The sequence below is a fragment of the Pipra filicauda genome, unplaced genomic scaffold (genome assembly GCF_003945595.2).
Source record: "Pipra filicauda isolate LSUMZ 115617 unplaced genomic scaffold, ASM394559v2 scaffold389_size666192_pilon, whole genome shotgun sequence".
Lineage (NCBI taxonomy): Eukaryota > Metazoa > Chordata > Aves > Passeriformes > Pipridae > Pipra > Pipra filicauda.
Window position 1 is genome coordinate 31,722 of NW_024104519.1, and position 17,121 is coordinate 48,842.

At 40.2% G+C, this 17,121-nt stretch overlaps 1 protein-coding gene across 7 annotated transcripts in view; it reads right to left on the reverse strand.

Annotated features, from left to right (window-relative positions):
- The window catches only part of CAMK2D (calcium/calmodulin dependent protein kinase II delta), a 114,556-nt gene that overhangs the window by 9,798 nt on the left and 87,637 nt on the right, over nt 1–17,121 (reverse strand). For 3 of the 7 annotated variants that reach the window (XM_027716832.2, XM_039384984.1, XM_027716833.2), the window contains 4 exons: nt 15,933–15,965; nt 12,069–12,128; nt 10,438–10,479; nt 7,896–7,944 (listed from right to left, as the gene is read on the reverse strand). In XM_027716832.2, the coding sequence (XP_027572633.1) occupies nt 7,896–7,944; nt 10,438–10,479; nt 12,069–12,128; nt 15,933–15,965 (184 nt within the window). The remainder of the gene's footprint in view (nt 1–7,895; nt 7,945–10,437; nt 10,480–12,068; nt 12,129–15,932; nt 15,966–17,121) is intronic. The other 4 variants (XM_039384986.1, XM_039384985.1, XM_039384987.1 and 1 more) reach the window with 2 other exon arrangements.

Sequence of the window (17,121 nt, forward strand, 5' to 3'; positions counted from 1 at the left end):
GTGTGGGAAAAGTCAATTCAAAAATTAAAGCCTGACCCATCTATAGTTTCTTAGAATATCACAATGGCTTTCCATGGCATAAAATTACATACTCTCTGTAAGCAAAGGGTGACTGAGCAAAAATACATCTGTTGTCTTTAAAACAACTGGGATGTGAAGCAAGAACATTGTTAAAAGAAGTCAAAGGTGCTGGGACATTTTCTTGAAAACTGACCATGAAACAGGCTGTAGGTATGGCAAACTTGTGTGGAAAAGATGGTGGCTTTTAGAGTCTTTGCTCAGAATATGCCTGAAGTAAATACATTAAAGAAAAGACCATGGACCTATTCCTTAAACAGAACCTTTACCCCCACAGGGTCAGTGAGCAAAGGTAATTAATAAGGTTTTAGCAGTTCAAAAAATATACAATCCCTGCTCTAGCAAGCGAGAAGGTTTATGACTAATACAAAGGCAGTTCAAGCAAAAATATTATACAGAAGATCTATAAAAAGACCAAATAATAAGAAGAGAACAAACAGGAACATTTTCTAAAACACTGGCTGAAACGATTTCTGCAGCAGTGCTGTAGCACATATGTTAACTTTAAATGAGTCATTAACCTCTGGCTATATTTCTCCACCTTTTTTCCCTGCTCAGCTACAGGGTGGGGGATAATCTTTCACAATTAAAGAACACCATTAACACTAATATCTAAAGAACACAAAATAAGTAGGAACACCATTTAAGCAAAAAGCATCTAACACTATCAATACTTTAAACATACAAGGAGCAATCTCCCACCTAGTGAAATCAAGCACCACAAGGAAAATAAAAAAGGTACAAAACAACTGCAAAAACTGTTCCAGGAGGGAACTCTGGGGCTTTTCTTCTCTTCCTGTAGCCCTAGTTTGTAAACTCAATCTACAAAAACCACACAGAAACAATATTTTAGTTGCAGACAGAAGGTACAGGATAAAAAAGAGCTGCAGATATGTGAAATTGAAGCCTTCAGAAATATATGTACCAGAAACTTCCCTTTTTGTGAAACACAAAAAAAGAACCCGTGGTAACTCACTGACCACCATATCACCCATCATGTTTTTTTTTCAGAACTGAGATCAGCAATGTACTTCCGAAAATAATAATTTAAGCTACCTTAAGCTTCATTCAGATACCAGAGCATCTTCCTACTGCCATCAGTCCTCTAGATGACTGACTGTGTAATAACTGTAGTGCCATGGTGAAGCAGTAAAGCACCTTTCCAGAAGGACAAGGTAGCCTGGTTCCAGCTTTGCACAGGCACCCCAAGATGATTAAAATGATTTTGCTTCTGCCTTGCTCGCATGTTGTTTCTCAAGGCAAAAACCCTTAAAACTTTTCAGCTCGGTAATCTCAGCTCCACATCTTGGTACACCTCAGTTTGGATTAATCTCACAACATTTTGGACGTGTATAAGTACGGACAAGTGAGCTTGTTCTCTCAATGGAGAGGAATAAGCACTTTCAGGGCACAATTCATCATATCCCAAAATAGATATTTAAGACAAGTGTGACTCATCTGACCTATTTGCATTGACTAAAGGGAGTCTAGACAACTAGCTCAAATACAGATATCTACACTGGGGAGGGTGGCTAAATCTGGGGACACAAATCCTACCCATGGTGCTGTTGTTTCAAAACAGGACAGTCCGTGGCAAGGTGACACTGGGCTGCTCGGATGGAACGGCACAGCATGGGAGATCCCAGCTTCCCTTCTCATCTGAACATCAGCCAACAAACAGCAGTTACATGGAAAGCATACGGCCCCTGATGTTATTTCTACACTCTGAAAATAACCAAAGTCTGCAAGGGAAGAGGAAGAGACTAGAAATTTTATCCTGTGTTGTATAACGAGCTCTGGCTGTGTGGATGTACCAGATCTCATTCCACTTTACAGCACAGACTGCTAAACATCACAGAGTGTTCTTCCAAATGATTCTCATCGCAGCAATATCAGAAAATTCTCTGCTGATAATTTCTCTCACTGCTTATACCCCAAATATTCCAAGTAAATAATTCCTGTGAAGAAAATAAAAGAAGCTGCCGCATGAATAAACAACTGCTTGGGTGTCAGATCGCCACAAAAACCACACAGAGCCTCAGATGACAGGGTGTGCTCCAGGGGCCTTCTCATTTATGAAGTTGATCAAGATGTAGTGCATAAAAAACCAGAGCTTCCCTCTCACCTCACCACTTAACCTTAAACTTTCATATGGGCTAAGACATCTGAGTTGTCATCTTACATGTAACATCTTTTTCCTAGAGCCTGCTGATTCCAAAGACTCATTCTGATTCATCACATTATGATATGGATGGATGATCTGCAGAATTTTATTTAGGTTATTGGCTGGCTTTCACCTTTCTGAAAGCCTCCCCCTGTCCTAGTGAAAAAAAGAAATTCATTAGCTATTTAGACAAGTATCTAAAAAATTATCCCAGCACTTTTCCACCCTGTACTGACAAAACAGATCCAACCAAATGAATGTACCTTCTATTTAAACCTTAGTCATAAATTGATGTTAAGTCACTTGTCACATGCCCTACATAGTATATTTTTATGTGAAATCAATTACATCTAAAGATACTCCCTATATGATTATACTAAAAATGACACTAATATTTATACAGCACAGTGAACGTTGGCAAATGTTTATTTTTTAATGACAAATCACCCACAGTGTCAGATCAAAGCTGTATCACGGTCACTGCACCTACAAGATACTACACTATTTCCCAACAGGTCACTTTAATCGTGGAATCTGGCTGCTGTCTCCAGAAATGATGTCTGAAGTCTCCATAACCGAGACATTAACAGGGTTTGCTGCTGTGGAAATTTTTATTTCAACTCAGCTCCTGCATAATCACTCTGCCCATTTAGAGAAATCTTGTTGTCCACTAGTGTGAAAATCAATAACAACCCTCAATTCTGCATCCCCTTCCTTTTAAATAAGGCTTAAAAAGCACTGAGATGTGTTAATAGTAACAATAATCCCCAAATAATAATTCTAAGAAATGCAGCGTTTGCCTATTTTGCTCAGGAAAATTGCATTACCTTTTAAAAAAATAGTGCCACTGTTCCTAAATTTGGTAATGAGATTACTAATGAACATCTATCTTTAAATATTAAAAGCCATCCTTGCACTATTACCTACCCAGTGAAGCGGGAAATGTGATGCTGCCAGCATTCAGGCCTGAAAATGCTGGGCACATAAGAGATATTCTGGGGATATTCCTGTGGATGGAATAAATGCCTTATGGCTGTATCAGCTCTCAGTGTTACACAGGTCCTTGTCTCTCCTATTAATTCCTCTCTTTTTTAAGGCTCTGAGCAGTTTGCACTGTTGGTATTAGGAGCTCCAATTTATATATGGTCATCCATATACTGATAGAGACTATCCAGCTCCTCCCTTGGAATGAAACCTCTCTTCCAGCATTACCTGGCAACTGTTGTGACTGGAAGCAGCCCATCCCCTCACCTGCACCAGCTGTACCCACCCAAAATTCCACTCAGATTTAAAATAAGGTTCAGGCCAATGGCACACAGCTCATGTTTCAACCCACAAGGTCCCTCCCCCTCTAAAGAATTTCGGAGTTAATTTATAAACAAGAAATGATCTACTCGGGTCTTTTATGTCCTACCAGCCACTAACACGATGCCTTTTGCCTCTCCTATTTTCACTGCTCAGACAAAGCCTGCCCACACTAGAGATTTCCTCCCCAGTTAGTTGGTCACTAATCATCCCAGATCTCCCCCTGAGCAGAGCGTGACACCTCCCAGCGTGCTACCAACGCTCCACGCTAACAGCTGTCACAGCAGCTTGAACGATGCTTTACCACCGGGGATGCTCAAGAAAGCAACTCGATGATATAATAAACACCACAGGTAATTACTCCTGAGAACCTATCCAGGATCCAAGCCAGAGGGGAGAGTCAAATCTCTCTCTAAGCTGAAAACCACTGGAAAGATCAGCTCTGCAAGGTACAGCTTGCGGAAAGACAGACCTATTTATCCTGATAATATTTTCACAATTAACACCTCGCCAAAAAATAGATATTTAAAGAAATACACTCTGTTCTTTTGTGCACCCTAAGAACAGGTCATTCCTAGATGAGACAGATCACAGCAGTGATCTGCTGCTCTCAGATGGTGGGGAGGGAGGAGGAAGAGAGGCAAAGGAGACCATCTGAACAGCCGAGTCTCTCAACTTACATAGCACAGAGGAAGGAGTGGAGTGGGAGAGCTCAGACTCGAGCGATTGACTCTCTGAGTTTGCATTTCTCATGGACTTGCCCGCTGAATTGATGGAAAGAAACACAACATATGAACAAACAAAGATGAAGAGGTAGAGTGTGATCAGACTCCGCAGCAGGCACTGGCAGCAGGAGCGGCCGCTGGGGCACGGCAAGGGTGGTGACCAGTGGGATGAAGAAGCAATGGAAGAGGAGGAGTGGTGGGTGGAACTCAACCTCTCCATGTCCCCCTCCTTTGTGAGAGCTGTGTGAGGGTCAAGTACATGTGAAGGAAGAAAAAAAAGAAGGCCAGAAGAAAAATAACGATAATTTAATTACAAGCAACAAGAACTTCGAATATCTTTGAGCACACAAACAATGTTAATGATGTACTTTCAGGGGGCAGTGTGGGTGCCAAAGAACAGTTGTAAAGGTCGTGGGTACGAGTGACTCTGTTCAGATGCCAGCGCAGATTTACCCTTGTATCCAGTACTGAGATATACAGGGCTTTGAAAGAGCTTTTCTTAGCAATTTGAATGGTTTTTTCAGGAATGTATGTTCAAAAATAAATAGTTTAAATTGGTTTCTTTCTACTGTTAAATAAAACAACCAACAGGGATAAAATGAAATTAGGATATATGAAACATTTTGAAACAATGTACCTTATAGATGTATCGAGTAGCAAAATTAGCAACAATTTACCTAATCTCCACAACTCCACAAATTTTCCCATTGGAAGTCATCTTTCTTACTAATGTTTTCATTAATTAATTTCCAGGGGCAAAAAGATACCATGAGAAATCCAGATCTGCTGTCCACGATAAATTTAGCAACTCACCTTTCTGAAAGCCTGTGGGCATTGCTAGACAAAAATAACAGTGGTATTCTACAGCATTTCTCAAAAAAAAAAAAATCAATCTCATATCACAGAGATGCTGCTCAATAGTTCCAGTCTCATTACTACAGCAAGGAGAAATCCCACAAGCAATTCCAGAAGGAGGCATTGCCTATGGTCCAATTCTCAGCATGTTCTTTCTGTCCACTCCTGTCATATTTAGGAGGAATCACTGTCATGCAGACAAGCCAATGATCAATGGTTAATGTCAGGAACTTGTGTTAGCAAGGAACCTGAACCGCAGCTTCAAGTCATTTCAGACTCAAATGACGGAATTAGCTTATTCCTTGAATTATTAAAGCTCACTGTTGTTTGCTGAACACTGTTTCTAGCAAAAGAAATACGTTCCAGTCCTAAAAGATGTAAACGTATACATAAGCAAGGCAAAGTTACAGATACTAAGATTTTCAGCAAATAAAAAATGCAAAGCGAGCCTGACTTTACCGTCTCTAAGTTAAATACCTGCTTTTAAAAGTGAAAATAGGGTGAGATCCTGACATGAGAGGAGAATGCTGCATGCATTCCTTGACAGATAGGAGTTCAGAATCTGTTCCTAGAGCCACATTGGTGACAGCTGATAAAAGACAGTTTTAATTGCTCCCTTTCCTAGTGAATCATCTCGTACTCTGCACAGACCCGTGTGTGCACACACTCCCACAGGGCACACGCCCCACAGCCGTGCTGGGGATGACATATCCCACACAGCCCTACAATCCACGCTGCTTTAAAGAGTCCAACCAATAAAGAAGAGGAAGAAAAGCACTTGCTGCAGAGCTGAGTGTTCTCAGGGTGTGTGGGCTGGGGGGCTGTACACAGGGAGGAACCCTGTACCTGTTTGCGCAGCCTACGGACGGTTTTTGGATAACGGGAGGAGGAACACAGGGCACAGATCCCATGCCTTTGCAGAGTCATTCCCTGCGAGCTGTGGATCATATTGCAGCTCTACAAAACAGGCTAATACTGCTCTTCACTCACAGAGGGGCAGCCCCATTCCCCCTCTCTCCTTCGTGGGAAGGGCACCCTCTTCCCATGTTGTTCTCCACGCTGCAAAAAGAAGCAAAATGATTTTTGAGGGTCTTTATCACCTAAGGTGGAAAACATTCCTTCAAGGTCTCAAATGGGGTACAGACATCATCTTGAGCACACATGAGAGGACATGGACAGTCAGTAATCCGGGAGACTTCTCTCTCCTACCTCTGAAATCCACTTGTCCCTATCAGTATTTTATCTCCAGTGGCTGCTCCTGCCAAGAGCACAGCTTCCTCACTGTACTCCTAGAAAATCTACATCCAGAAATCAAGTTTGGTGTGTGGGGAGGAAATAATCTTTCCTAAGTGTCTTGCTAAAGCATGCATCTTGAGCTTATAATAGCTGTCAGGGTTGCAGGACTGCCTATTCCCTGAATCATTCTACAAATTAGACCCTGGGGGCACTGTTAGCTTTTATTTATAATAAAACAATCTGAACAGCAGCCTCCAGTGGAAAGACGGGAAGTGTGAGAGGAATACTAAAAAGTGAAAAACAAGCAAGCTTCCAAACAATTAATAACAGGGAGATTATATTTGCCCTTTAAACCAACGGAAAATGAAATCCCTGTACAGTGAGTGCACAGGGAAAGACCCCACCAGGGTCTTGTTCCTCACACCTGTGATTACTGCCAGCTCCTCTCTGCTGGGTTGGGAACACTGTATATTGTGGTCATGCAAGCTGCTCTTGGCTGTGATTCTGCAGAATCAGGCAAATTATGGTCATTGTTGGCTTTTTTATAACTGCATCCCTGAGATACAACTCTGTGTGCTGAGCTTCAGACAGGATTGTCTAAAAACCCTACTGTAATAACACCACCTTATATCACCACGCAGAGGCCCTATAATTAAATTATTCATTTAATGAGCTTGGTTGCTAAAACTCTATATAGTGGTTTGAAGGGAGAAATACAAAGTGCTATGAATAAAGGTAAATTACACTGCATTTTCCTAGGCATCAGCTGTAGTTCCCTGTAATTGTTCTCTCATTTCACATTAACTTGAACCACCATCACTAGGTTGCATCCATTCTCCTGTTTCCATTCTCACCTGTACGTATCACATGGTTCCTTGAGGCCAAAACCCAATCTTTACTGTGAATCAGAGGTACACAAACCTAATATTTTCTTTTCCAAACCCTTTTGTTTTAAAACATAATGTTATTAAAGTAGGTACGAGTAACATCACAGCATAACATCTAAAGGGAGGAAAAAATGGAAACAAAAATATTAACTGTGAAGTTACAAAACTAAGTTGATATAAAAAAATTATTTTAGTTTTTTAAAGAATGGAAGAAGATTAAAATAAGTGTATGGACAGAACAAAATAAAACCACAAAAATACACTGGCATCTGAACAGAATAAAAATGAAAATGGTGACATAAAGAAAAAAAAAGAAAGCAAAACCCAAAACACAAATGCATGTTAAACTGAGAGTTACAAAGCACTCACTTCCACATTTTTACTCTAGTGCTATTATTACTGGAACTAGTATCTTAGTTAAAAAGCAGTAACTTTATATTCTTAACCTAAACACAATGGAAAACGGTGTTTTGGGAACTGAAAAGTCGAAGTCTGAAACATATCAAAAGGAATTTCTTTTAAAGAAGGAAAACCAGTATTCTCTCAAAGGATTCATTAGGGGTTTCTGTGGTTAATGACCTACTGAAATACATTTACAAAACTCATGTTACTGCTTCTCCAAATGTTCCAAGCTTAAAATCCTACCTTTCACATCCTCATCTTCGATGGTTGTGTTGGAACTCTCTGTTGATTCCTGTTGAGAAGTAAATATGAGTAGAATGTATCAAACAAGCCAAGCCTTATTTGCGTGCCTCGGAAAAGGGCAGGATTAGTTACAGGAATCATGCAAAGCCTCGAAGCAGGGTGGGATGTCATTCACAAACAAATGGGCACACACTGATTAAGACATTTCCACCTGAAAGGGATGGCCCACATTGCCATTCTCTACAGTAGGGAACAGAAACACATTTCCTGCCCTCTGATGCTTTTACTTCACAGGAATGTAGAGGAAACTTTCTTTCCTTTAACATCCAACTGTACAAAGTCCATCTGAAATGTCACATGAATTACCTCAGCCAAGTAGGAGAGCTTGCCATTTTAAGCTTAGTGATAAACCAACTGTGCAAAATAAGTCATTCCATTCCAATTCCACCTTTTAAATATGCAGAGTGCTGCCTGCTACAATTTACAACCGATTTTCTGCTCATGTGACTTATGCAATGGATATTAAAATGAAGCCTCATGGTGATTTAAGGCATATTGGATCAGATTCTCTCATCTTTATACTGCTGTTGTTATAATTTTTTTTTTTGAAGAAGAAGATGGAGAATGGGTAAATATCTGATAATAACTTTGACAAACTAAGGCTTCTCTGTAGCAGTGTTCTTCAATCAGACATGTAGAGGAATGACTCATCTACCAGACAGTTTATTCTTAAGCCATCACACTGTTAAAAAGGCAAGGATATCGTATCTCAGTCTTTCATGAATTACCAGAAACATGAAATATTATGGACAAATTCAACAGGACACTGTCAAATCTAACAGCTTCAGAGAGCTGGAAAGTTTTTAAGCTTGATTTTTTTTCTTTTAATCTGTATACTTTCTTGAGAAGTAGAATATGAATTATATTTTTTTAAGTTCACAGCTCAATAACAAAAAGGATTAACTGATCTGCTTTTTTATCAGAGAAAGTAGATAAGACTGATATTGTATTTAACCCTTTAAAGGATTTTATAATTAAGCAATAAAAGGCAAATTTGTCAGTGCCCTTCATTTACTGTGTCCTCACAAGGCTGAGCCAAAGGAATGTTCAAAAGGCTAATGCATTACTCAGACCTTAAAAAAACCAAAACATATGTGCATTCATAAATAAAACTACAGGAATTAATTCACACACAAACAAAACTGAAGGAGTCACCATGCTGTCCCTGCCCTGGCTGTGTTAGACACTTCACTCTACACGGATGTATCATGCTCCGTCACTTAAAATATTAGATAAAGTACTTAGGAGTGAACAAAAACCCCACACAAATACAAGTTGTAAACACCATGCAAAGCTCACAGGGCAGATGTAGCCTCTAATACTGAAGCATCCACTCCAGTTGCCATACTACAAGGATCAGCCTTTCAGACAAATTTGGGAGGAACTCTGCATTGAGTGGTTTCATTTGTTTGCTGTGACCTTTCGGGACATTGAGTATCTTAATTGCTAAGATTACATAATAAAATCAAGTAGATGTAGTCATGCCAATATTTTATCTGGGTTTCCTGGGCTTTAGTGGACTTCAGTCAGAAAGATCAGCCCGGTGTTCAAACACAGGCTGCTCGTTGCCTATGAGTTTAAACTCGGGGAGCTGAAAAAGTAGTGACACAAACCCAGAAGTTCTGTGTGGGACAGATGCAGGGGACATAAAGGAACGGGATACACGAGCACAATGCACACCATCGGCACTTCCATGCTTGAGGAACGTCTGCATGCGTTATTCTGTCACTCAGATCCAATCCTTCTCTTATGAAATAACCACAGGGAGCTAAGACTAGATAAATGAGATGGCAATTCTTTAAGTCAACACTGCAAACAGGGAAATTCTTGTTGAAGAGTAAATTCCTTCCGGGAAACCTAGGAACATGTGTTATATGTAAATGATGGCATTTCCTGGCCCTTTTCAAGTCCATGCATGAAAAAAACAAAACAAAACACGGTTTTAGGGATCAGCTGCCAGACGCAAACATCACAATACACAAGAAAACGAAAGGAGCACGAAGGAAACGCCGTGAAAATCAAAAGACCTCTTTGGCACTTGAAATGTGAGAATTGTTTTGAAACTGCTCAGTGATGTTACGGAAGAGAACCCAAGTCCTGTGCAAAAAGACACATCACGGCACAGGACACACGGTGTGTGAGCATGCTGAGAAACAGCAGGTGGGATAAACTGCAGTGACATCTTTGTCTGAGGTGACAACTGCACGTCCAACTCGTCAGGACCATCTCAGCAGGCTCGGAGCACAGCGGGGCACTGGGCTCTGCCAACCGCTACCGACTGCCCCGAGAGCTCCAGGAGCTCAGCACCCAGCACATGGACACGGAGGGAAACAGGCTCGAGACACACCACGTGCAACAAACGCAGGAATGAGATTTTTTTTCCCTCCGGAAATTCCTGGAACGGCCCTGTTTAGCTGTGGAATAGTGGTGGATGGAATGTGTGGTGTGGAAAAGCAAGATGGAGTTGATACTTTCTGAATACCTTATTTCCATCAGGGTTGTGGATTACTGTAGTTTGGGGCTCCTGAGCGAGAACAAAATAAAGAGAGAAAGAGTTCCCATTGGTAAATACATTTTCATCGGTGTGAGGGAGTGCAAGAAGAGCCAGCTCACAAATGCTGAACACTGACAAGAGTTAAAACAAACATTAACTGTCGCCAGAGGGTGAAACTGGATGTCTCTAACACAGATTTCCTCAACAGCAAGCCAGCAAAAAAGGCCATCTCACCTAATGCAGCAGCATGCAGAGACCTTATTCAGGACTGATGCGTGCAGGGCTTTGAAGCTCTGGAGACCTGCAGAGGCTCTTCTGCACCAGGGCAGGCAAAATGCTTCCTGTGCTCTCCTGCCTCAGCCAGGCCGGGCAGGGCAGCCACAAATCACCCCTTTCCTTTAATCATGTTTGCTTGTATTAGTATTAAGGGATCAAATCAAAATACAGATGAAGTGACAAGGATTAAGAATAAGTTAACTACGGTTAAACACTCCCGTGTTTTGGAAGGAGCAAATTACCACCAATTGCTGCCTTGGCAGAGCAGCAATAAAAACAAGCGAGAGAGATCTTCGTGTCATTTTAAAGTGTAATTTCCCCAAATCCTTTTGCCTTGAAAAAAGATTGAATAATCTTTGAAATGGCAGGCAGCCAGCACGCTTTCAGCATGGGCTATTGGGCAGGGCTCCGTCTAGGAACAGAGTGCCATCCACTCCTGGATGAAACCTGCTAGCTGGTCCTTGGGAATTACTTAGTGTATGAGTCAGTGCCAGCTGCTCCAAAAAATTCCAGAGGAAACATCTCTCCAAATGGGTGTGAATCACCCCCACTTTCAAGGTTATATATGCATATGGGAAATAATACACCACATTTCCATTTGTGAGCCCTGTGACACAGAGATGCCTGAGAAAAAGGGCTACTAATAAAAGCAAGACTTCAATAAACATTCATGAACATCACTTTGATTAGAAATATGTCCCTAACAGAGCTTATTAATGAGTAATGCCTCCTGTTGATTTAAATGGAAGAGAAACAAGCAAAACTGTTTAGCTCTAGGTGCCTCTTGATCCCAGAGAAGACTTGCAAAGTCCTGCAGAGCTGTGGGAAATACAGAATGAAAATCTGAATAAGGTCTGTTTTATGGCAGCCTAGCAATAATCCTGTTAGCTCTCCTGGATATCAGTACTTGTGCTAAGACAGCAGAGAAAATAACAGAGCTGCTTTTTTTCCAGAATTTTTTTGGGGGTGAAAAAGGTTAACATCAAAAGGTGGAAACAGTCATCAGGCAAAGAGCTAAGAGCAACATCAAGCGCATTCTACTCGCTTTCTGGCACAGCATGCAAAAAAATTCAGCTACAAACACCACGACTCTACCGCATTCAGCTTCCATTTAACATTGTCTGTCAGTAAACACGCTCTAATGGACTTCCTCACAAAAAATAAGACAGCGTAATTCAAACAAAAAAGGTTTTCCAAAACCTGTTTTTAGAAAGCAAACAGAGTAAATGCATGAAAAAGCAGGGGGGAAATTAAAAAAAAAAAAAGACAAAAAAAGAAGGAATAACAAACGGAAGACAGTCAAAAACTTCAAGATAGCATGAGAAGGAAAATTCCAGGTATACCAGCGCCGGGGTAGGAATATTTTCCTTGGGGCTGGTTACCACGTTGGTTTTGTTGTTTATCTGTAGGTATGCAGAAAATAGAAACACAGGCCTTAGAACTGGCAGGAGGCACCCTATCTATATCTCTCTGTATAGAACATCTATAGGCAGATATAGATATCTATGGACAGATATAGATATGGAAATAAAGAATCACAGAAAGATGAACTTGTGAACTGGCAGGAGCACTAACAATAGCTCCGGGAGCTGGCTGGCAGCTCCTCCCCACGGCCCTGCAGAGCCACTCCACCAAGGTCTATATAAGGTACAGATGACTTCAGTGACACTTAGCAGAACAGAGAGCCCTTAAGTAGCAGCTAATCACATGTAAGAAGAATAAAGAATTAATACGGGTCTGAAGAAAGTCCTAAATAGCCATTTCGTGACATGCAACAGTATTAAGCAATTGCACCCTGTAGTTCTGTATCTCTAATTAATTATTGCTGCCATAAATAATATTTGATTATTTCATTATTCATAGCTCTCCAGGAATCTATTTTGTCCTACTGGCTTCTGATTCCATAGCTGAATAAATATGATCTTTCTGATACCAGAAAAAGACTGGTGCCCCTTTAGCTTTTTTGGTGTTATTCTCGACAAAAATAATTGGCAGTGTGATCAGCCCTTCAATTTTGGTACTATAACCTGGAAGTGCAAGGTTTCACACTATACTACCTGCAGTTTTACTCCACCAATCAGTTCATGGTACTTCTTAAGCTTAGCACAGTACTACACCTTTACAAGACTTCTGGCTTTTATCTATACAAAATATGAATTGAAATTAAGCCACTTAGCAGTAAGTTTAAAGGTATCTGATTCTTTAAATCCATTTTTTAAGATTTAGCTGTCATTAATACCATGGCATGGGAAGAACAGCAATACTGAAAACAATGTACCCAGCCACTTTTGACATGCACTAAGAAGCAACAGTCAAGTATAATAAAATGGTTTTGAAAGATGTAATTTTTTTCCTCTAACAATAATTAGGAAAAAATATTACTTATATTTTGGTCACATCTAATTTTAACAAGGGCAATCCAAAGCAGCATGCAGAGCTGGGTGTAAAGATATATATATATATATATAGTCTGGAAAGACTTTGATCCAAACAAAAAAAAAAAGGCTCTACTGAACCTTCCAGTCACAGTACTGAGCAATAAATGTGCAAAACAAAGGAAAAAAAAGGCTGAAATAGTTTTTTCAATGGATCTTTCTAGAAATGTAATTAAGTTCACGGAAGCGAAAGAAATGAAAATTCATGGAACTTCTGCAGGTTTGGATGATTATTTTACTTTGGGCCAGGCGTGGCAGCTGACTTGTGGATTGCAGGAATTAAGGTTGCAGCTGAAGTGACTCTTCCTTAGGATATGTCTAGATTATGGCAATGTCAACAGGATTTGCAGTAATTAATTACACACTGCAAATTTCCTGATCTTACCCAGCATTTTACAGGCTTTGAAGAATATAAAGTAGTTTGGTTAGTTAATCAGGGAATATTATGTCGACACTAAATGGTATTTGATAATACTTGTGATAGGAACCGTTCTCCCATATGGCATAAAAATAATTTCCTTTGATTTAAAATCAAAGTTCACGATGCTCTACAGCAGGAGGATGAGAAACACTTACTTTAAACAATGGTCTTTCCACAGAAATTGTCATTAAGAGAAACTAGGAGTTATTATTGAGTTCAGAGTGCTTATGCCCCAACTTGGTCTTGTTATTGTCAAATAAATTTCATTTATCTATTCACAATTGCAGCCCTAAGCTGAAGAGGTGTCTGAAGTCAAGACAGGGAGAGAAGAAATACCTTTGTGCAGAAAGTCTTTCATGGGGAGACATAATTATTGGCAAGTATTTTCCTTGCTTTAATATCTGTGGGATTCTGAGATGGGCAGAACCTGAACTCCTTACTCAGGAAAAAACTTTAAAAACATCCCATCCATGTCAGTAAAAGAAAGTTCTGCAGAACTGTGGAAGAGTGAGAATACAAACGACGCCGCTCGACAGCAAACTAAACCTTCCAAACAAGAGAAAAATCACATATCAAATTATATAACTACAGATTCATATTTTTATAACAGTGTAGTCAGAGAGACTACGAATAAAAAGGTCCTAACAAAAGGCATAAAGAAAAAACACGTGGAAAGAAATGAAGATTTCACCAGATTTCATACAGTCCTACACAGTAGCAGCTTAATACAAAAACGAGAGTGATGTGCCAAATGAATGTTCATTGTTGAATACATAATGGAAACAGGTTAATCAAATTTCAACTCCAATTTTGCCTGAGTAAGGAGAGCAGGCTTGGGTCCATACTCCCTGGGTGAAAGCCCTATAAAAATAAACAATATCCATTGCAGCTACTGCTGAGAGCTGCAGGAAACACATTCAAAACTTCTTCAGCAAGATATCGAGAATCCAGCATTCATTAGTAACAGCAGAGAGAGATAATGTGGTTCAAAATACAGTTATTTTGTCCATGTAAACAGAACAGGTGAAACCCTTTGAAACTCTGAGAGAAAACAGCAATAAGCTCTACACGTTTTCTCTCTCCTAGAACACAAATATATTAATTTATGAACACATGGGGTGTATTTTACATGTATTTTTAACAGCAAAAGGAAATCACTCCAAAAAGAGGAAAACATTTTCATAGGGAACAGTTATTCTAAAGCTGATTTGTGCTTAACCAGTGACCTTCTACTGGTTGTGAAGAAGGAGTTTTTCCTAAGGCATCGCTCACCGAAAGCCCCTCTCCGAGGTCTGAGAGTGCAGGACAGACACACACACACGCTCCAATCAGCTGGCCATGGCTGTAGGAATCATTAGTGGTCTTTTGTCATATGTTATGAAAATATTTTTAAGAAGCAAAACGTGTATCTTGGGGCTTTATCTTTCAGGTGGCACAGAAAGTTAACGCACGGTTCAGGTTCGGGATCCTGGCAACATCCACACTGTACCTTTCCAGTGACCCTCCTCTGGACACCGCTGAAATTCTGTGTCCACCCAAATTACAGGTGATTTTCCTACAAAACTGCATGGCTGCTCAGACCTCACCAGCAGTTTGTGCTTTTCGAGGAGTTGTGCTTCCCAGAGAAAGGTGGGGATGAGGGATATTCTCCTTCTCTCTGCTGATGGCCCAGCCCAGCGCCGTGAACACCCCCCAGCTCAGATTCAAACCCACACCAAACTGTGCTACTGTGTGCCATCACCGAGGCCAAGTGAACACAAGACTGGAGAGTGGGTTGAGGAGGAAGAAAAGTTATTGCCATTGTCAGTGGGGACATCCTGTGACACGGTCCTGAGCTGTGAAGGAAGCTGGCTGGGAAACTGTAGTATGGAAAGGCTGGGAAATTGGGTTTTTTACTCCTGAGCATTTAGCATGGCATCGTGGGCTACAGCAGCTCAATTAATGCAGTACTATTTCACTGTGCAACGTGGTTACATTCTATGACATTAATACTATTAGCTTTAAAAATAAAGAGGTTTTAATAACGAATAGAAGGCTGTTACAAGATTACTATTTTGTTACTATTCTTATTTACTACGGACAGCTGCATTGGCTGATGTTACATCTACTTTTTTTGTTTTCTTATGTCCCCAGGTTAAAAAACAATTAAAGACTTGCTTGAAAGAACGGCAGAACGATTCACTGTGGATGGCATATAGCAACTGCAGGCTTAAAATTCGACAGGGTTGTACTTTAAAGTCTTGCAGTTTCTCACAGTATGTTAACAAAGCTAAATGCAACTGTTTGGTTTCTAAAGTGTGAACGTTTCACAGGAGGGAAAAAAAAAAAAATCTGTCGATAAAGATCCTCACCATCATCTGAACACTCGAACTGGACTTCCTTTTCTGAATTGACCAGTCAGAGAGAAAGGAAAAGAAGAAAACGTGACTGGTTGGATTTGAAGTATCAATGCATGGAGTACAGTATATTTCTCTTTTGGATTTTTTTTTTTTTTTAAATAAGAAAAGGACAGCTTAAGCTGCAGGAAGGGGTGGAAAAATGCTACGGAGTTTACAGTAGCTCAGTCACAGAAACAACAAAAACAGACTTCCCCAGATGTAAATTTACTCCCTCTGCTCCACATGACCATGCAGATAAACAGCAGACACATAACATGTGCTGAAATCCAAAGTATCAAATCCCAACGAGTGCAATTTAGGCAAGATTTTGGCAACAATTGTTTCCCGTATTATAATTGGAATTGAGGTAGAACAAATACCATCGTGGACCTGTAGGAGGAACGATATTTAAAAAGGAAAAGCTGGTCAGAGAAGAGTGGATAAAATTTACTTATTCCAGAAGGAAATGTGTTAAGGGTTTTCCACAGGAGAGATAGAATAGTACTGAATGTGTGCTTCTCTCTGGAACTAGGATATTTACTGTTTGGCAGTGAGAAGCACTGAAATCGTGGTGTACTCATTTGATTTTAGGTCAGGCTCATGATTTTTTTGACCAGAAAAGTGTGCAGAAGTCAGAGAATAGGCACAAATACACTGTGAATCTGGTATTTAAACAAGTATTCATAATGCTTTGTTAAAATAAGACATTAAGATTAAATAGAAAATTAAAATTCACTTCAAAGACACACTTCTGAGTAAACACACAGAGCACAGAAGAATATCTTTTGAATGTTATAACGAAAGCTTGAGGCATTATATTATCTTATACAGGCTTCAGGAATCCTCCAAGAAAAGAAATAAATTATATTTCCCTGGCTTTTTTTCCCAGTATTTATCCAGAATGTTCATTTGTGAGGCATCTCTCCTCCTGCAGGGCCTGGTGACGTGAGAATAGGAGCTCTAAATCACGTACGAAAGCTGCCAAAATGTTCCCTTCTTAGCAAGGTCTCTTAGTCAGGAAGAGCTGATTTGTTGAGATAGTAAACCCCTCAAGTTCTGCCAAATATAGCAAGTACATCTGGCAGAATACACCTCATGTGGAGCCAAGCCTACCCGAAAAACTTTTGGTCTTCCATGAAATCAAAATGTAAAGTCAAGGGGA